Source organism: Antechinus flavipes, chromosome 1 (assembly GCF_016432865.1).
Source record: "Antechinus flavipes isolate AdamAnt ecotype Samford, QLD, Australia chromosome 1, AdamAnt_v2, whole genome shotgun sequence".
In the NCBI taxonomy this organism is placed as follows: domain Eukaryota; kingdom Metazoa; phylum Chordata; class Mammalia; order Dasyuromorphia; family Dasyuridae; genus Antechinus; species Antechinus flavipes.
This window is the reverse complement of record NC_067398.1, coordinates 281,428,668-281,449,955: the sequence shown is the minus strand read 5'-3', so window position 1 is coordinate 281,449,955 and position 21,288 is coordinate 281,428,668. Positions and strand designations below refer to the sequence as shown.

Genomic DNA, 21,288 nt, shown 5'->3' with positions numbered 1-21,288 from the left:
CTACAGTTATTGCTTGTCCAAGACCTTGTTTAGAGTGATACCTTTTCATTTTAGCATTCTGTTTCAATATTGTATCTATAGCAGAGGTGGGGAATGTCTGACCCGCAGGATGTCCCACAAAGTCATTTGGTCTGGCCTTGCCAATGCAGTTACAGAGTGGGACTCAAAATTCAATAAATCTAGGAGCTTTTTTCATAGCAATATAAATTTATGTTAAGTGAATTGTAATAATAAAGTAAATTTTGAGGGACAAACAAGAATATTTCATTACAGCATAGACAAGGTACATATAAGTAAGTCCATGATGGAACAGACTTGTGTGCTTCTCATCAGCTGCCCATGGCCCATTTGTCTGTATTGTGGTGACTTAGAGGACAGTACCAGGCAGGATAGAAGTGTACATGTTGTAAAAGTGTTAACACTCAAAGCTACAGTGATCTGGTGATGATGAGAAGAGAAAGAACTGAATCTCAGTCTTGAGCTAAATGTTTTAATTATATAACATTGTATCATATATGAAGTCTCACAGTCAGTTGCAGCTCAACAGTGTGATGTCAATAGTGTCAGGCATAAATTTTATCAAAAGCAGGTGCAATAGATACTCTACTGAAAGTTCAGGAAAAAAAATTTATGTTTTGTTTGAAAGTGAGTAGAAACGTTATTGTATAGTATGAGAATGAGTGGAATTGCCTTTCTGAAAAGTGACCATGTTTTTCTGCTGAAATTTCCTTAATGACTCCTAGCTCAATTCTGCCTTTGTCTTCTCTTCAACATTTCTTCATCTTTGTCCCAAATTAGTTTCTTCCCTCCTCCCCCCAGTTTTGCTGCTGCTTTGATTTCAAGATAGATATAGTTTAAGGAATTGGTGAGTGATCTTCATTCTAAGTATGGTGATCTTGTTTATCACCATGAAGTGTGAGTTGTGGAATCATACTCATGAGGTTTTGTGAGCTGCAGATGAAGTCAAGCAGTTCATGGACATGAAAAGAAAAGCTGTCAAGAAACTTGATAACAAATGTCTATGTGATCTAGCATTCATGATGGACATTACCAAATACTTCTCAGAACTGGGTTCAACCTTCGTGCTGCAGATCCCCAACCAGTTTCTCAACTCCTTACTTTCAAATGTGAATCTTTTGAAGATAAATTAAGGCTGAAAGTACAACTCTAAAGAAATACCTTAATGCATTTCCCTACTCTAGAAGGACAAAAAAAAAGCCTTCTAAAACACTTGCATATGCTGGTGAGGTATTTAATGAAAGATTCAAGGATGTGAAAAGTAAACAGATAGAATAGAACATCTTTGCTGTACTGTGCAATTGATGTACAGCTAATGTATTTTAGACAACCGATAGTACAAAATCATTCAGCTACAAAGTGATGTGCAACAACCTCCTACTGCTTGATTTCTATAAATGTTACATAAGCAATGATGAATTTTCCATTTTGAGGAGACATGCATTGAAATATGCATCTGTGTTGGAAGAACTTACTGCTGTGAACAGTTCTTTTCAAGACTAATCATCACAAAAATCAAACACATTCAAAACTTAACCAGACTTAGAACCAAAACAGTTGTGAGTAGAAGCAGCCACTCATCATCAGCTAACATCATAGGCCTCATCACAGAGAAGTAGTTCTAGACATTGCATTAGGGATGAGTTAATTAAATATAGCAGACTCATTTTTATTAAGTTGATAGCTTTGTATGGCATGGAAAATGATGTATCTAATTGGCCTGTGGCAGAAAAAAGATCCCCCACTTCTGATCTATGAAGTAGTGTTTTTCCAAGCTTCAGTATTGACATATTTGTGAGAAAGAAGATATTTCCTCTGCTTCTGTGAAATATTGTGAATTAGAATTATCTCTTTAACCTTTTAGTTCATCTGGCCCATCCTCCCTTCCAAGTAGGATAGATGCACAATTATTTCTCCTTCTGGCAACTTAATTTTTACCTTCTCAGAGTTGTGCCTTCATTCTGAATGATTTGCCTTTTCCCTCTTCCTCTGCCCCACAAAAGGAGCTGAACTGTAAGAGCCTGTAGATATTCTAGCTAAAGTTCAGGAAAAAAACATTTATGTTTTGTTTGAAAGTGAGTAGAAACATTGTTGTGTAGTATAAGAATGAGTGGAATTGCCTTTCTGTAAAGTGACCATGGTTTTCTGCTGAAATTTCTTTAATGGCTCCTAGCTCAATTCTGCCTTTGTCTTCTCTTCAACCTTTCTTCCATTTTTCTCCCAAATTAGTTTTTCCTCCTTAGCTTTGCTGCTGCTTTGATTTCAAGATGGATAGAAAATCTATCCTGCAGTACCTTTAAAACTGAAGCTGATGATTTCAGAAAAGCCAGAAAACATATGAATGCTCACTTTATGAGCAGAACCAGGAGAATATTGTACAGATTGTGTGATTAACTGTGATACACTTAGCTCTTTTTAGCAATTTAAGGCAATTCCAATAAATTTGGGAGGGAAAATGCCATCTACATCCAGAGAAAGAAAAAGTAATTGAATGTGAATTGAAGCATACTATTTTGGCCTCTTATTAAACTTTTTTTTAAAATAGTTTTTCTCTCTTTTGTTTTGATTTTTCTTTCACAACATGACAAATAAGGAAATGTGTTTAAAATGATTGTCATGTATAACCTATATAAGTTTGCTTACTCTCTTGTAAGCTTTCCCTTTGGGAAGGGAGAAGAGAAAGGAAGGGAGAAAAAATTTTTTTAACTCAAAATCTTAACTGTGGCTGCACTTTATATTTATGTTGCTATTTTCTTTATGTGTAGTTTGTTAAAGGGAATATTTGTTTTGTAAAACTGAGGTTACATTTGCTAAATTTGTGTCTTATAAGGGAAAAATATATGATTTAGAATTATTTCCCACCAGTCTTATTAACAAACAATTGCCCTCTAACCAATGAGTTTGAGTTATAGTCTTTGTATGTCTTATCTTATGTGGGGCATGTCTGCTGATTGGAAACATATTATTTGACCATGAGCTTTTTGGTGTTTTTTTATGGTTTTGCCTTCTTCTAAACTCCTGACTCGCAAACCAGTTCTATTTTGAAAGTTCCTTTTTAAATTCAGTCAGTTGGTACTCAGAACACAACTTTTCATAAAAGCTGTTTTTATTTTTTTTGTAGTTACTTTTTCATGTAGACAGTTTTTTAATAATGTGTTATAGAAATGCTTATTTTATTTCATAAATTAAAAATGAAAGGAAAAATCAAATTTTGAGGGAAAAAAAGAAAGCAAATGGAAAAGCAACTAAGCAATGCAGTTTGAAAAAGCTTGTTCTATCAAAATCCAAGCATATCTACTATGATTTTAATCCAAACTTCTGTCAATGCAATAATTCTTGTGGTAGCCCTGCTAGGATTGAAGCAATTCATTATATATTGTACAATGTGCTCAGATGACAAAGAACTGGAAAGTATCACTATAGTAAGTAATATGCTGTATCTTTAAGGACAGGAATCATGTCTAGATCATTTCCTTCCTGTGTTTAGCAGAGTCTGATGAACCATTTGATGATTAGCATAGAATGCCTCAATTAATCAGAAAAATAGAGGTAGCTGTGTCAATCACAGCTTTTAAACTTTTTGTTTATCTAGCCCTGAATTTTCCATTTTGAGGAGACGTACATTGAAATATGCATCTGTGTGTGGAAGAACTTACTGTTGCGAACAGTTCTTTACAGGACTTAAGCATCACAAAAATCAAATTCATTCAAAACTGACTCAAACCTAGAACTAAAGCAGTGGTGAGTAGAAGTAGCATTATTACCAGCTAACATCATATGAGTCAAATCAGCTTTGGGTGCAGAGGTAAGATAATGGGGTTCCAATCAAGATCTTCCACTGTGTGCTGTCATGACTGAGAAAATTTGTTTTTCTGTGATTCATCTGTAAAAGAAGGATATGAATACCTCAACTACCTAACTTACAAGATTGTTTTGATGATTAGGTAAGATCATTATGGGAAGCAATTAATAAATCAGAAACTACACATCCCCTTTTATTACATCTAATGTTACTGAGAGTGCCTTGAAAAGAACATTGTTATTAGTCACAAGTCACACAAGAGTTCAGTTCTTGCTCTGATAATTACTAGCTTTGAGATGCTAAGCAAGTTTGTGAATCTCAATCTTTTCTTCTGGAAAATGATCCTGCTCTGCTTTCCTCTAATACAACTATTCTGGTGAAAGCTCTTGTCACCTTGTGTCTGGATTCAGATGGCAGTGGCCTGCTGATTTGTCTCAATGCCTCAAGTTCATCTTCCTGTTAGCTGTCAGCTTGATTTTTCTTAAGTGAAAATCTGACCATGTCACTCTAGCAATCACAAGGGTGACAAGGGGCTATCTAGTTTAACTTATGCCCATACCTATGGTACTTTCCCAACAAGTGGTTGTCATATACAGCTGAACCCAGAAGAGTTTGGAAATATGCTAGATTTAGTCTAAAGAAAAGGTAGAAAAATTTAGTTATAATGACAGATAAAAGGAAACCGATTGAATAAGAATTTAACTTTTGTGAGGGTTTTTAAAAGATAGAACACTAATTGCTTATACCGTGTATATAAAATTGCTTTGTATCAATTCCTTTAATGACAATTATAATTTTCTCTGAATTCTCTGAAGTAGATAATAGTACAGATTTGATAGATGAAGTAAAGATAAAATAATTCACTCATGGTTACTTAGCTGATAAGGAATGAACAATAGTTCTGTGTTTGGCATTCTTTCTATGTTATGATGAAAAAAAAGGGTAAGAAAGATGGAGGGAAAGAAGAAAAAGGGTAATTAAGTGGGGGTAGGTAGACAGAAGTAGTGATGAAGAGGCAGGGGGAAGAAATTATCATGGACTAATTTTTCTACCAGGAATTTTTAAAAGTATTTTATTTTTATAACTATAGGTGTATTTAGAAATAGAACCTTGAACGCTTGTTTGTGGGACTTGTAAAGCAGAATTATTACATTTTGCAAAAGAAGAAAAATCCTTTGGGAATATGTGTGTGTGTGTGTGTGTGTGTGTGTGTGTGTGTTCAATTAAGTATTTTTCAACTTCATTTTTCAGTTCTACTTGAATTGTGAGTCCCACACCTCAGGAACAAGAAATTAAATAATATTTTGTTTAGCAGCAGCTATTTAAACTCTTGATTTTAGTTCTTCATAAACCAAAGGAAAGATCAGATAATTTTATTTCTTGGGTTACTCATGAATTCAGGCATTAGATCTCTAAAACATGAATGTTTTAGTAGTCTTGCTTCTGATTACTACTGGTGAAAAGCACTAGAAGATAATTGATATTTTGTGATTCAAGAAGTCACCAAATCAAGGAACATCAAAGATGTTCCTTTAAAAAAGCCTTCTATGTCTAGCTCAGGATATAGTTTTTTAGCTCCCATTTTATTACCTGTGCCATTGAGACTTGGGAATAATAAACTAAAATCCACTTAAATTATGAAATCCATTTAACAACTATTGGCACCAAACTTTGTGCTTCCACTAAATCAGAAATTTCACATTAAAAAGCACTACCAATTCTAACTTAAGAATTGCTAATGAGAAGACTTAACAAGGAGGCAGGACAGAAGAGGTGAAGAAACAGAAAGCCTATGTAATACAAAATTTTGATACCTCAGTTGCTGAATAATTGAGATTTGATTGTGTTTTGCTTTTCATTTTATTTTTATAGGACAACCAAAAGACGTCAAACCTTCCATGATGGCAGCCATGCCTGCTCTGGAGGAGTGTGTCACATTCCAATGGCTGAGCCATTTTGTTCTAAAACCAGAGAGGTTAGTAGAGTGTCTGAAAACCCAATCCAGATTTGTGATGAACAGGTTTCAATGATGTGGTAGGGGAAAAAAACATCTGTCACCTCTCTGATTTTCAGAGTTGATTTGTGGTAACTCCTATTAACTAAGTTTTTGTTCCCTTTTTCCCTTCACTTTTCCACATTTATCTCCCTGAAGATATAGCAGAGGGTACATTTTTAGATCAAGGACATAAAAGTAGATGGGTCCTTATGAAGACTTTAGATCCCTTATTGTCAAACACCTCAGCGTGTATCCAAAATTGTTTCTTTTCTGTATGTAATGGTGTCATCTTTGCACTCTTTAGCAGAATGGAGCCTTGCCATTATCTGTTTTTAAGGATTTTGTGATATTGACTCCACAAACTAAATTTTAATTCACTCTTGACCAGCTGAGTGACATGAAATACTGGGAAATAACTGGAAGAATCAAAGCTCTTAGAATAGCTGTTTCTGTCTCCACTAATTTTCTAGGAGCCCAAAATAGTAACTCACTTAGCAAAAGTAACTTGGTTAACCATCTTGAAAATCCATGCTTTTGGGAAATTTCTCCATTAAACAATAGATTGCAACCAAACCAGCTATACATATTAGTTTCTACCTTTACCCTAGAGGAAGTCAAACGTGGATCTGAAAAAAAAAATTAAGCAACAAATCTAAGAGTAATTTAAGAAACTCTGCTTCTTACTTTCCTACTTTTTATAAGTTCCTGATCCTTTGATCAAGACTCTCCTCCATTCCATCTTCCAAACAGTTGACAAAGTGATTTTGCTGACTCATTAGTCGAACTCTTTCCACCCTTTCTCCTGTCAGCAAACTTCAGTGCCTCTCCATGGTAGCACAAGAATCAAATATAAAATCCTCTGAATTTTAAAGCCATTCAAAAACTATTTGTGTTCTTATTCATTACTTCTCTGTGGCCCAGGCCTACCAGTCTACTGCCCAAAGTTGTTGCAAATTTCAAATGGAAAGATATCATAAAGTGCTTAGCACAGTTCCTGGTACTTAGTAGGCATTATTATTAATTCATCTACAACAAAGTTCTAACATTGTTTTCCTTCTGTCTAAGGGAAGATACTGAAAATTCTTGTTTCAAGAATTTAAAAATCCCTGCTTTAAAGTATATAAATATTGACAGATCTTGCATTCATACATTTAGGAATTCAGGACCTTGCTAAATGGTCCTTTAAGCATATATATCAAATGTACTGAATTTCCTTTTCAGAACTGAAGTATGAAGAGTGGAAATACACAAGTCATTACTGTATTAGTGTAGTTGATTCAGGCAAGATACTAAGTTTCTAAATCACTTCAAGGAACATAATGGGGAGTAATGATCTTGGTTTTCATGTGTCCATTAATGTATACCCTATGGTGTGTGTATGTATGTGTGTTTATGTAATGTATACACACATAGGCATATAAAGTTTTTGCCACCAAAAGGCCTTGACACTATCAATAGTTCAACATTAAGAACTATGTTCTGTTCTCCAAGGAAGCCCTGTCTGGGCATCACATTGTTCAGGTTTGATCCCTTGATTCTTGCTTTCTAGCACAGCTCAAATCAATTGACTGGGAACTTAGTCATAGATCTGGTTCTAACTCACATGTAAGGTGATTCTAGTCTGGTTACTGGTGCTTACCATAGAAAGGAAGTAGAGCCTCTTGATCTGTTGATACTAATTAATGAATTTATGAAGCACATGCTTGACACAAAGCAGAATGTTTATTGCTGGGAGAATCAGGGTGAGAACAAGAATTGGGAATACTCCAGCAACATGGACACTGGATTTGGAGGAGTGATTCATGCTCAAATGCTGAGTTTTCAGAAAAATGAGTCTTCGAGATTTCTTGACAGGGGGATTTAGCTTGTTATGAACTAACTGACTCCATTGCTCCTTTCAGTCTTGTCTACACAAGTACCGCTCTAATCTTAGTCATCGAGCAAAGATAGAACTGGAACCAAAAGAGATTCGGCCTATGAAGAAGGTACAGAGTTGGAGTATGGATTATAGTTCTGAGTGGTTTCTTTTAAAAAGCCAGAGTAACACTAGAAGGCATGGTCAGTAAAATCACCAAATGCAACTTATTGCAAACTTATATAAAGTTTTCAGTAGAAATGACATTTATAAAAAGGCATTACCATCCCCTTTGCTGCTTCATCCTAAAATGACAGGACTCTGATTTGAAGCAAGAACTTTTTATGTGTGTTGCTTTTCTGCATTAAAATGTGAGGGCATTCTTGAGCAGATTTCTGGCTTTTATTTGTATCTCTGATTCCTTGCACATAGTAAACATTTAATAAATGATTTAATCATATATGTATATATGTCATATGTATGTATTGTATGTCTTTATATATACATGCATACATAGATAAATACAAAAAGATAACAGATAAATGCAAACTTCTGTGTGAAAATTGAACCATTTACTCTCATGAGACCACAAAAAACTGGGCAGGAAGCTTGAAACTCAGTAGTTGAGTCAGTTGTACAGATAAATGAACAGAAATGAAAATAGCAATTATTCAATCTTTGTAGTTTTTAGGTTATGTAGGTATAACTATATAACCACCATCATGGTGCTGTCCTCCCTCTATATAATTTCACTTCCTATTCAACTGTCATGGATTTAGTTATAATCTCTATGCTGATGATTCCCAAATCTACCTATGTTGTCTAAATCTTTCTGCTGACTTCTAATCTCCTCCCCCCTTCCCCCAGGCAATTGGGGTTAAGTCCAGGGTCACACAACTAGGAAGTATTAAATGTCCAAGACTAGATTTGAACTCACTTTCTCCTTATTTCAGAGCTGGTGCTCTAGCTACTGCACCACATCTTAAGCTCATTATGTCTAAAACAGAACTCATTATTTTTTCCCCTAACCCCTTCTTCCTTACCTTTCCAATTGCTATTGAAGGCAATACCATGTTCCTAATCCTTCAAATTTAAAACCTAGGAGTCATTTTTGACTCCTGGCTATCTTTCAACACCCATATCCTAGCTGCTGCCAAGGTCTTTTGTTTTCACCTCTGCAATATCATTCCTATGTCACTTTGTCTGCTCTGATACTTCTACCATTCTGGTTCAGGACCTTATCACCTTATCCCAAGTGCAGGTCCAGCCATGTCATTCCCTTGACTAAACTCTGACCATGTTGCCTTCAAGATCAAATACAAATACAAAATGCTGTTTGGAATTCAAAGCCCTTAGTAACCAAGCTTCCTCCTACTTTTCCAGTATTTACATCTTACTTCCTGAGAAGTAATTTTCATTCCAGTTCACCTTATGGCTATTCCACAAACAAGATATCTGTCTCTTGGCTCTAGGCATTCTTTCTGGCTATTCCCCTTGCTTGAAATGACCTCTGCCCTCAACAACACAAATATTACCATCTTTTACTGGAAACCTTTTCCAATCCCTCTTAATTTTTGTGCCTTCCATCTGTCATTTATTTATTACTTATTGTATTTTTTTTTTTTTTTTTTGCCTATTTAAAATATCCTTAGCTTTGTAACCTGCCTAGCTCATAGTGGGTGCTTGGTTGATTGATTCTTATAGCTTCACTTCAAGGGTGAGCTATGTAACATACCTATGTAACATATCTAGCATATCACTGCCATCCTTGATGTTACTTTAGCTTCAGAAGGCTTTAGCAAGAAAGGAATTTCCTTCCATCTAGGAAAAACTGTCATTCACACAGCATTTTCTTTATGTAACTAGATGTCACAGAGGATGGATTGATGGACTTGATATCAGAAAAATCTGAATTCAAATTCTTCCTCATATATTTACTAAATTGTGACTCTGGGAAGTCATTTAACCTCTTTCTGATTCTCAGTTTCATCATCTGTAAAAATTGGAAAAATAATAGCATCTAACTAACAAAATTATTACGAGACTCAGATAAAGTGATATATGTTTTTTTTTTTTAATAAACTATACCATTATAAAAATTCAGAGGCATGAACTCAAAAGTTTTTAAATGCATAGCACTTTCTCTCCAGTTAAAGTAGGAAAACATGTGACCTTAAGTTATCCCTTCCTTCTAAGCATTTTAAATATTATTTGGGCAAGGGATGATTCAGAACTGTGACACATTCAGTATAATGATGTTACTGCAATATTTCATGGAAATTTGAATATCAGGACTGCTGTTAGGGCAATCAGGCATCTAGGTGGTACAGTGGATAGAGTGCTGGACTTGGAATCAGAACAACCTTCCTGAGTTCAAATCCAGCCTCAGACACTTATCTTTGTGATCCTAGAGAAGGCATGTCATCACTGTCTGTCTCAGTGTCCTCATCTGTAAAATGAGGATAATAATGACATCAACTCTTAGCGTTGTGAAGATTAGATGAGATCGTGTATGTTAAGTGCTTAACTCAGTGCCAGGGCATACAGTAGGAGCATACTTCTTCCTTTCTTTTCCCTATTAAGAACACCAAAAGAAAACCTTAGTCCCACATATGTCCATACAGTTTCTTTTGAGATTCAAGATGCTTGTTAATTGTTTAGACTATTGAATTTTTTCCCATAGTCATCAGTAATTTTTAAAAATGCTTTGCTTTTTAACTTTCTCTCAGTTTCTACCATTTGGAACATATTTGTCCTTTCCACTTTCATGTATGAGATTCAGGCAAAGCTTCATTTTTAAACCAGTGGTACTGAAATACCCAGGCAAAAGAAAATACTGGACAGCCAAAATAATGTAAATTTAAGAGTGTTTATTGCTAGCTAGCCAGCAACTAAACCCCCTAGAACCAAACTAAGGGAGTCAGCCTGAGCAGTTTCAGAGACACCTATTTAAAGAAAAAAAAAAACCGACAAAAAATCCTGCAAAACATTTATCACACTAAAAATTCCATTCCCAATCAAACAATATATTTTTTCTTTTTTCTTTCTTTTTTTTTTTTTAGAAAAATTTTAATAATACTTTACTTTTTCATATACATGTAAAGATAGTTTTCAATATTCATTTTTGTAAGATTTTGAGTCCCAAATTTTTTTCCCTCTCTAGGGATTTAACTTTACTTTTCCCCTCTCCAAAAATACAAGCATTTTTAGCCCTCTAAAAAAAAAGGTGGTTCCCCCCACTTAAATAAACTTTGAACTCCTTTTTTCTCCACAGTTTGCTGCCATATAACTTTTTAAAAAAATTTTTTTTCATTATGTTGCAATTGCTCTTTTTTTTTTTTATTATTATAGCTTTTTTTTTTTTTGACAAAACATATGTATGCCTAATTTTTCAACATTGACCCTTACAAAAACTTCTGTTCCAACTTTTCCTCTCCTTCCCTCCACCCTGTTCCCTAGATGGCCGGTAGTCCCATACATGCCAAACATGTTAAAGTATATGTTAAATATCATACATGTATACATATTTATACAGTGAGACAATATTTCTTAGTTTTGTATTTGCCAAGTTGTCAAGGTCTTAAGGGGGCACATCTGGGGGCTGTGTGTACCTGCAATTGGAAACAGAAAATACCACCTGTGTTAGGGAGTGTGTAGAGCTGGCAACATAGTTCTGACTGCAGAGAGAGCTGAAATAATGTTCTCACGGTCTCGAGAGTGCATAAGCAGGTTAGGGACAGCATCCATTTCACTCCCCCCATTTACTTGTGACTGTTTAGGAACTAGCAACAAACAACTTAACAGCCTGGATCCTTTTCCTCATATATGTGGTTAAACAGTTAATCAAAACTTGTAGGGCCAGCAGAAATAGAGTAAGGGAGCCTATCAGGGAGGTTATAAGGAAGGTCACTTGAACCCAAGGGCCTGTGCCAGGGATTGAACAATATTGGAGACAAAAGCCGAGCCATTGTCAGACCCGAGGGAGAAATTTCAGTCACAAGTATTTTGGCTACAACCAAAGCGGATTCGGATTTTACAGGAAAGGCTTCAGGCCAACCTGAGAAGGTGTCAACAAAAAGCAAAAGCAAATTATGTCTTTGAACCCAGGTTTCCATGTCCGTGAGATCAACTTCACAGTGTTCAACGGGTGTGAGTGCTCATCAAGGGCCCAGAGCAGGCACAGTGGGAGGATTGGCAGGGTTCACTTTGGCACATCAGTATTGGCAGGCAGCAGTCCCAGGGAGGGTTTTCATTCCAAGCAAGAAGAAGAAACAGGAAAGGAGATCATATAGGCAAGTCCCCCCTAAGTGAGTACGAGAGTGCATTTTTGAAATAAAAGGATAGCTCGAGGCTTTTTGGAAGAATCCTTCTAAAGTACATTGCTAGCCCTGGACATCAGCTAGGTCAGGAGGATCTTGAGGTCCGTACGAGGGTCAGTTGCCCATAGGTTTTGTTGAACTCCTCCCCCTTATCTTGAGTTTGCACATTTACAATTTATAACCTTAGAATAACTAGTCCTAAGTTATATCAGTATTAATGAAAAGGAGGAGGGTTTGCAAACGGGAACTGAGGCAGAACAGTTCAGGGAAACTGAGGTAGAACAATTAAAGGGAACTGTGGCAAAATATTACACACTGTCTCTTCTGAATATTGAAATCGTTGAATTACCTTCCTCTAGATACCTGGAAGATCTCAGCACTATAATTTTGACCAACTCTATTTGAGGCAAAAAAACCAAAATAGAACTAAAAAAAATGCAAGGACTTATATGGCAAGGCCAAGTCTCACCCTGACAACCCTGGAGTTAGCAGTACAAAGGCTCCCTGTTGCAGCATGTCGGCTCCTTTGCAAGTTGGAGCCCCATCTCAGCCAGAGAATCCAGTTTGAGATGCACAGTTCACTGTGAGTTATGTGGTCTGCAGTCATTTGTGCACTTAACTCAGCCCCTGCTTATATAGGGAGTAGCAGGGCTCAAGACAGTCATGCTGCCTATTCAGAGGGGCAACCCACTCCAGGGGAGAAGGGTAAGGCTTGGAGTAGCTTCACCTGTCTCCACCCAGAGGAACGACAGGGCTGCTACTAGGATTTAGGATGGATCCAAATTTCTGAATAGAGTATGCACAGTTAGACCATCAAGGCAGGCAAACTCCGAACTTTTAGAGGCCCTGTCTCAAAATGGCAGTGTCCTTTGAGAATGCTGAAATACAAATTAAGCAACTGGAGTTACAGGACTGGAGACTGCCAAGTCCCAAAGTGCCTGATTTCTGGTTGTTTCCCCAAAAAAAAAAAAAAAAAAAAAAAAAAAAAGTCCCAAAAACTGAATCTGCCAGGGAAATTCCAACAGAATAAGGTGTTTCAAAGTTAAAGCATAACTAGCAGTCCCAGTAGATCATATCCCAAAGAGTAAAAATGGAAAAAAGGGCTGCTTAAAGAACTTCTAATTCAATCTGAACTAGTAAGATAGGGGGCTAAGGCAAAGGAACAGGAAACTAGGGATTCCCATTCTTCCAGGTATTTTTGAGAAAAATTCACCAGTTTCCCCAATCTCCTATCTCTTCCTCCCTCCTTTTTCTTTAAGGCAAATGGAATCATCCAAAAAAAAAAAGCAAATACATTGTCAAATAACCATCCCACATATAAATCCCAAGAGTGAATTCCTATATATATCACAGTAGGGTGTCTTAAAAATCTCTCAAACAGCAATAGTTACACAATTTTAACAATTTACATCCCAAATCTTAAATACATAGTAATAAATGACCCAGTCAGGATTTAACAGTCATTCATCAACCATTTTCCAATTCCCCATTTCAGTCTATCAGGGGCAGGGGATGAAGCTTCTCATTCAAAAACTGTTTCATGCTTGATAAAGGGGCACAGACAGTCTGAGATAGAAAGACTGATCCACAAGGACTGGTACAAGATGTGGGGAGGCCAAAATAGATTGGCCAGCAACTTCCCTTGTAAGGAAACATGCTTGTGTCTCAGGACAGGCAAATGGCTGTCAGTCTCAATAAAAACAGCAGTTAGGTTTTACAGACCACTGTTAATTGTCCTCTCATCATTTAGAAACCTTTAAAAAAACTTTTAAAAACTTCAATATCCATGGACACAAATATCCAGTAACAGATAGTTGACCAGGCTAAATACTCATTTGCCTAAATATTTGGGTTATAATGATTACATATAACCAGATTGGAAACAGCAAGATATAACATAATTGAACTGCATTAACAAATTCTATTGACCATTGGCTCTGATTAGGCACAGGAGGGGGAAAAAATGCAGGAATATGCATATAACATAATATAAAAACTAATTCTTCACCACCTACGTAGGACATACTTAATGCAGTTTTACTCCAATAATTGTCCCAATGGAGCTTTAAAACCCCCAATAAATATTAATTACAAGCTCAAGAAATTTTACTTCCAATAACAACTCCCATTTACCAAAGTTTCAGATAAATCCCAAACAGGTATTTACCATTACCTTATATTGATAACAGTAAGAAATTTGTCCCTGTAAGTTCACAACTCATCTTTCATATTTAAGTAGAGTTTCAAAAGTTGAACATTATACAAATCATTTTGCTTTAAAATACCTAATACATAGAAAAAAATTCAAATTGCATATTGACCATAACACAAACAATTTTCAAAAGAACATAGAAAAACCTTATTATCAGTTGCCCTTTAAATGATGGGTATTAAAAAAAAAAAAAAAGGCTGGAACAAGCTTAGGAGATGGGGTAGGGGGAAGGGAAGGTTAGCTAAATCTGCATAGATTCCTTCTTCCCCACTCAAGTTTCTCCACACAGAATTTGTTCCATTAAAAACTTTCCTTTTTCTCTTCCTACTTAACTCTTCTCTTTTCCTCAGATACGGATCTTAAACAAATTCTAACCATCCATTGATAAAAGTAGCAGAAGCAGTGGGGGAGGGGGGAGGGGAGTAAGTTGAATCTTTACCTCCGAAGACAAAAGATCCTTTCCCGTTTCTCCCTCCCCCACCTTTTCTCTTACTTAGTCTAAGTCTACAAACTGTGCTGACAAATGAATCTTTCATAAATCACCATCCTCCTTTCCTTTTCCCTTCAAAAATTTTAAGATTCACAATACAGTGAATAGCTAATAATTCCATAAAACCCACATGTCCAGCAAACCATAGCTTATGATATTAAGAAATTACCCAGTGTTTCAGAAGGTAACAAACTGAAGCAAACCAAATACATTTGTTATTTTTTAAGTTCTTCTTCCTTCTAGCTGAGTGTTTGAAGGCCACTAGCATAAACTTCTTTTCTTCAGGTGGCTTCAATCAGATAAGGTTTTTATTGCCGTTACTCGGCTCTAGCAGGCTTTGAAAACCTGCTTTTCAGGGAAAAACTTCCCTGCTAGTTTAAAATAGTCAAGATTTTCTGTTCTTTTATTTACAAATTAGTACAACAGGTTAAAAAGTTTAAAATCACAAGCAAATTTCTATACTAAGCACAAGGCTGCACAATTACAATATTAAACAAAACATTTTACATATATAGGCTAGGGGCTATCTGGAAACCTTAGAATAGCCCTTTAGGGAAGTTGTTGCAGGTCAAGAGTCTTCCCTCCCAGAATTCAAAGGGATCTTCATAGGCTTCCAAACCCCCATTTGGTGCATTTCTCTGCCTTCACAGAGAATGCCCATAGATAACCAGATAGGACCAAAAGGCACGCAGAACCAGAGTTGTGCTACTGGCAGACAGAACCATATAGATACAAGTACACTTAACCAGAAAGAGACAGTAGACAAACAATTCCACAACACAAAAGACAGACAATCCAACAAGGGCACTCAGTGGCATCCCATGGTAGCCAGTAGGGGGTACTGATGCTGTGTCCAGCATAGCCACCTACTGTTCCAAAATACTCACCTGAAATTGAACCGGTTCCCAGAACTCTTGAAGCCAATTGAGCCAATCTTTAGGTCTCACCCTCCCAGTCCAAAGAAGGAGGTATTGAAGTCTGGGGCCGAGTAACATCTTCTCGGTGGCCATCCTGTAGAGATGGTAACTCCCTTTGCCCTCCAGGAAAAGGGACTAGCTGTCAGAGCCAAAGGCTCTCACAGGGGCCTCCAACTGAAATACCAGGGCAAGAGAAAGTAAGTACAGGACAGCCAAAATAATGTAAATTTAAAAGTGTTTATTGCTAACTGGCCAGTGATTGAGCCGCCCAGAACCCAACTAGGAGAGTTAACCTAGAGAAGTTTCAGAGACTTATTTTTTTTTTTTTTAAGAGTGCTTTCTTTTTTTTTTTTTTTAATTTAATAATAACTTTATATTGACAGATTCCGTGCCAAGGTAATTTTTTTACAACATTATCCCTTGCACTCGCTTCTGTTCCGATTTTCCCCCTCCCTCCACCCCCAGAGACACATTTAAAGGGAAAAAAACCAACACAAAAAATGCTCTGAAACATTTATCACACTAAAAATTCCATTCCCAAACAGGCGGCAAAAGGTTATCACACTAAAAATTCCATTCCCAGATAGGCAGCAAGGGTTAACAAGGAGACAATGTTAAAGTTTTATATTTCTCAAGTTGTCATGGTCTTAAGGTGGCACATCTGGGGGCTATGTGTGCCTGCAATTAGAAAGTGAAAATACCACCTGGGTTAGGGAATATATAGCTGGCAACTTAGTTCTGACTGCAGACAGAGCTGAAACCAAAATAAGGTTTTCATGGTCTTAGGAGTGTATAGGCAGATTAAGGACAGCATCCATTTCAGTACTTGGTTTTTATTTTAGTTTTTGAAAACAGCATAATTGAAAATACATTAGATGTTATGGCTATCATAGACCCAAGTTTTCTTGAACTGGATCCAGTTCTGTGTTTCACAACTAGATTTTTCATTTGAATTTTGATAGGAGCTGTTCAGGGTCTCATCTTGCTAAGATTCTTGCTAAAATTCTTCCTGTCTGCAGTAATGATATTTTCTCCCTCTGCCTTCACCCTTTCTCCAGCTATTAAGTTATTTTCTAAAAAAAAGGGTAGAGATGTAGAAATTTTTTTTTTTTAATTTTTATTTAATACTAACTATATTGACATATCCCTTGCACTCGCTTCTGTTCGGATTTTTCCCCTCCCTCTCTCCACCTCCTCCCCTAGATGGCAAGCAGTCCTATATATGTTACATATGTTGCAGTATAGTCTAGATACAATATATGTTTGCAGAACCAAACAGTTCTCTTGTTGCACAGGGAGAATTGGATTCAGAAGGTAAAAATAACCCGGGAGGAAAAACAAAAATACAAATAGTTCACATTCATTTCCCAGTGTTCTTTCTTTGGATGTAGCTGCTTCTGTCCATGATTTATCAATTGAAACTGAGTTAGGTCTCTTTGTCAAAGAAATCCAATTGCATCAGAATACATCCTCATACAATATCGTTGTGGAAGTGTATAATGATCTCCTGATTCTGCTCATTTCACTTAGCATCAGTTCATGTAAGTCTCTCCAAGCCTCTCTGTATTCATCCTGCTGGTCATTTCTTACAGAACAATAATATTCCATAACATTCATATACCACAATTTACCCAGCTATTCTTCAATTGATGGGCATCCATTCAATTTCCAGTTTCTAGCTACTACAGGGCTGCCACAAACATTTTGGCACATACAGGTCCCTTTCCCTTCTTTGTATAAGCCCAGTAGTAGCACTGCTGGATCAAAGGGTATGCACAGTTTGATAACTTTTTGGGCATAATTCCAGATTGCTCTCCAGAATGGTTGGATTCGTTCACAGTTCCACCAACAATGCATCAGTGTCCCAGTTTTCCTGCATCCCCTCCAACATTCATCATTATTTTTTCCTGTCATCTTAGCCAATCTGACAGGTGTGTAGTGGTATCTCAGAGTTGTCTTAATTTGCATTTCTCTGATCAATAATGATTTGGAACACTCTTTCATATGAGTGGTAATAGTTTCAATTTCATCATCTGAAAATTGTCTGTTCATATCCTTTGACCATTTATCAATTGGAGAATGGCTTGATTTCTTATAAATTAGAGTCAGTTCTCTATATATTTTGGAAATGAGGCCTTTATCAGAACCTTTAATTGTGAAGATGTTTTCCCAGTTTGTTGTTTCCCTTCTAATCTTGTTTTCATTAGTTTTGTTTGTACAAAGGCTTTTTAATTTGATATAATCAAAATTTTCTATTTTGTGATCGGTAATAGTCTCTAGTTCATCTTTGGTCACAAATTTCTTTCTCCTCCACAAGTCTGAGAGATAAACTATCCTATGTTCCTCCAATTTATTTATAATCTCATTCTTTATGCCTAAGTCATGGACCCATTTCGATCTTATCTTGGTATATGGTGTTAAGTGTGGGTCCTTGCCTAATTTCTGCCAAATTTCCAGTTATCCCGGCAGTTTTTATCAAATAATGAATTCTTATACCAAAAGTTGGGATCTTTGGGTTTGTCAAACACTAGATTGCTATAGTTGACTATTCTGTCTTGTGAACCTAACCTTTTCCACTTATCAAATAATCTATTTCTTAGCCAATACCAAGTGATATTGGTGACTGCTGCTTTATAATATAATTTTAGATCAGGTACAGCTAGGCCACCTTCATTTGATTTTTTTTTTTTTCATTAGTTCTCTTGAGATTCTCGACTTTTTATTTTTCCATATGAATTTTCTTGTTATTTTTTCTAGATCATTAAAATATTTTCTTGGAAGTCTGATTGGTATAGCACTAAATAAATAGATCAGTTTTGGGAGTATTGTCATCTTTATTATATTCGCTCGGCCTATCCAAGAGCACTTGATATTTTTCCCGTTATTTAAGTCTGACTTTATTTGTGTGGAAAGTTTTTTGACTTTCCTTTGGTAGATAGATTCCCAAATATTTTATGCTATCAACAGTTATTTTGAATAGAATTTCTCTTTGTAGCTCTTGCTGTTGGATTTTGTTGGTGATGTATAAAAATGCTGAGGATTTATGGGGATTTATTTTGTATCGTGCTACTTTGTTAAAGTTATGAATTGTTTCTAATAGCTTTTTAGTAGAATCTCTGGGGTTCTCTAGTAATTCCATCATTTCATCTGCAAAGAGTGATAGTTTGGTTTCCTCATTGCCTACTCTAATTCCTTTAATCTCTTTCTCGACTCTTCTTGCAGAGGCTAGTGTTTCTAATACGATATTGAATAATAATGGTGATAGTTGGCAACCTTGCTTCACTCCAGATCTTACTGGGAAAGGTTCCAGTTTTTCCCCATTGTATATGATGCTTACTGACAGTTTTAAATATATGCTCCTGACTATTTTAAGGAAAAGAATATTTATTCCTATGCTCTCAAGTGTTTTTATTAGAAATGGATGTTGGAGTTTATCAAATGCTTTTTCTGCATCTATTGCTATGATCATATGGTTTTTGTTTGTTTGGTTATTGATATAGTCAATTATGCTAATAGTTTTCCTAATATCGAACCAGCCCTGCATTCCTATATAAATCCTACTTGGTCATAGTGTATTATCCTAGGGATGATTTTCTGTAATCTTTTTGCTAATATTTTATTTAAGATTTTAGCATCAATATTCATTAGGGAGACTGGTCTATAATTTTCTTTCTCTGTTTTTAGCCTACCTGGTTTAGGCATCAGTACCATGTCAGTGTCATAAAAGGAGTTTGATATGACTCCTTAAATCCTTATTTTTTCAAATAGTTTATTTAGCATTGGAGTTAATTGTTCTTTAAATGTTTGATAGAATTCACATGTAAATCCATCTGGTCCTGGGGATTTTTTCTTAGGGAGTTGGTTGATAGTTTGTTCTATTTCTTTTTCTGAGATGGGACTGTTTAGGATATTTACTTCTTCCTCTGTTAGTTTGGGCAAGCTATGTTTTTGGAGGTATTCTTCTATTTCATTTAAGTTGTCAAATTTATTGGCATAAAGTTGAGCAAAGTAACTCCTAATTATTGCTCTAATTTCCTCTTCATTAGTGGCGAGTTCTCCCTTTTCATTTTTAAGACTAACAATTTGATTTTCCTCTTTCCTTTTTTAAATCAGATTTACTAAGGGTTTGTCTATTTTGTTGGTTTTTTCATAGAACCAACTCTTAGTTTTATTAATTAATTCAATAGGTTTTTTTTTTACTTTCAATTTTATTGATCTCTCCTTTTATTTTTAGAATTTCAAGTTTAGTGTTTGACTGGGGGGTTTTAATTTGTTTCTTTTCTAGCATTTTTAATTGCAAGCCCAATTCATTGACCTTCTCTTTCTCTATTTTATGCAAATAGGCCTCTAGAGATAGGAAATTTCCCCTTATTACCGCTTTGGCTGCATCCCATACATTTTGGTATGATGTCTCATTATTATCATTTTCTTGAGTGAAGTTATTAATTATGTCTATGATTTACTGTTTCACCCAATCATTCTTTAGTATGAGATTATTTAGTTTCCAATTATTTTTTGGTCTACTTTCCCCTGGCTTTTTGTTGAATGTAATTTTCACTGCATCATGGTCTGAAAAGAATACATTTACTATTTTTGCCTTCCTGCATTTGAGTTTGAGGTTTTTATGTCCTAATATATGGTCAGTTTTTGTATAGGTTCCATGAACTGCTGAAAAGAAGGTGTACTCCTTTCTGTCTCCATTACATTTTCTCCAGAGATCTATCATATCTAATTTTTCTAGTATTCTATTTACCTCTTTGACTTCTTTCTTATTTATTTTGTGGTTTGATTTATCTAATTCTGAGAGTGCAAAGTTGAGATCTCCCACTATTATAGTTTTGCTGTCTATTTCTTCTTGCAGCTCTCTTAATTTCTCTTTTAAGAATTTAGATGCTACATCACTTGGTGCATATATTTTTAATATAGATACTGCTTCATTATTCATTCTACCCTTTAACAAGATATAGTGCCTTTCCTTATCTCTTTTAATTAGATCAATTTTTGCTTTAGCTTGATCTGAGATCAGGATGGCTACCCCTGCTTTTTTGACTTCACCTGAAGCATAGTAGATTTTGCTCCAACCTTTTACCTTTATCCCGCATGTATCTCCCCGTTTCAGATGTGTTTCCTGTAAACAACATATTGTAGGATTCTGGCTTTTAATCCATTCTGCTAACTGCTTCCTCTTTATGGAGGAGTTTACCCCGTTCACATTTATGGTTAAAATGACCAATTCTGTATGACTTGCCATCTTGTTAACCCCTGTTTATGGTTTTCTCCCTTCTTTCCCCCTTACCCCCCTTCCCAGTATTAAGCTTGTGAGCACCACTTGCTTCTCACAGCCCTCCCTTTTTAGTATCTCTCCCCTCACCTTAGAACTCCTCCCCCATCTTACCCCTTTCCCTTCCAGTTTCTGTATTCCCTTCCTCTTAGCTTATTCCTTCCCTTTTCACTTTTCCCTTCTCACTTTTCAATGAGGTGAGAGAAGTTTCACCATAAATTGAATATGTCTAAAATTTTTCTCTTAAAGCCAATTCTGAAGGCAGTAAGATACACACTATATTCATCCCCCTCCATTCTTTCTCTCAGATATAATAGGTTTCCTTTGCCTCTTCACTTTACCCTTTTTCTGGTACAATGTCTTTTCCACATCTAGTTTCTAAAACAAGGTATACATGT

At 35.9% G+C, this 21,288-nt stretch overlaps 1 protein-coding gene across 6 annotated transcripts in view; it reads left to right on the top strand.

Moving 5' to 3' along the window:
- Positions 1–21,288, top strand: part of MTAP (methylthioadenosine phosphorylase) — a 76,598-nt gene that overhangs the window by 38,861 nt on the left and 16,449 nt on the right. For 5 of the 6 annotated variants that reach the window (XR_007947687.1, XM_051961731.1, XM_051961741.1 and 2 more), the window contains 2 exons: positions 5,693–5,795; positions 7,718–7,801. Coding sequence is in view for 5 of the 6 variants with exons in the window: in XM_051961731.1 (XP_051817691.1) it covers positions 5,693–5,795; positions 7,718–7,801 (187 nt within the window). In the remaining variant the exon portion in view is untranslated. The remainder of the gene's footprint in view (positions 1–5,692; positions 5,796–7,717; positions 7,802–21,288) is intronic. The other variant, XM_051961750.1, reaches the window with a different exon arrangement.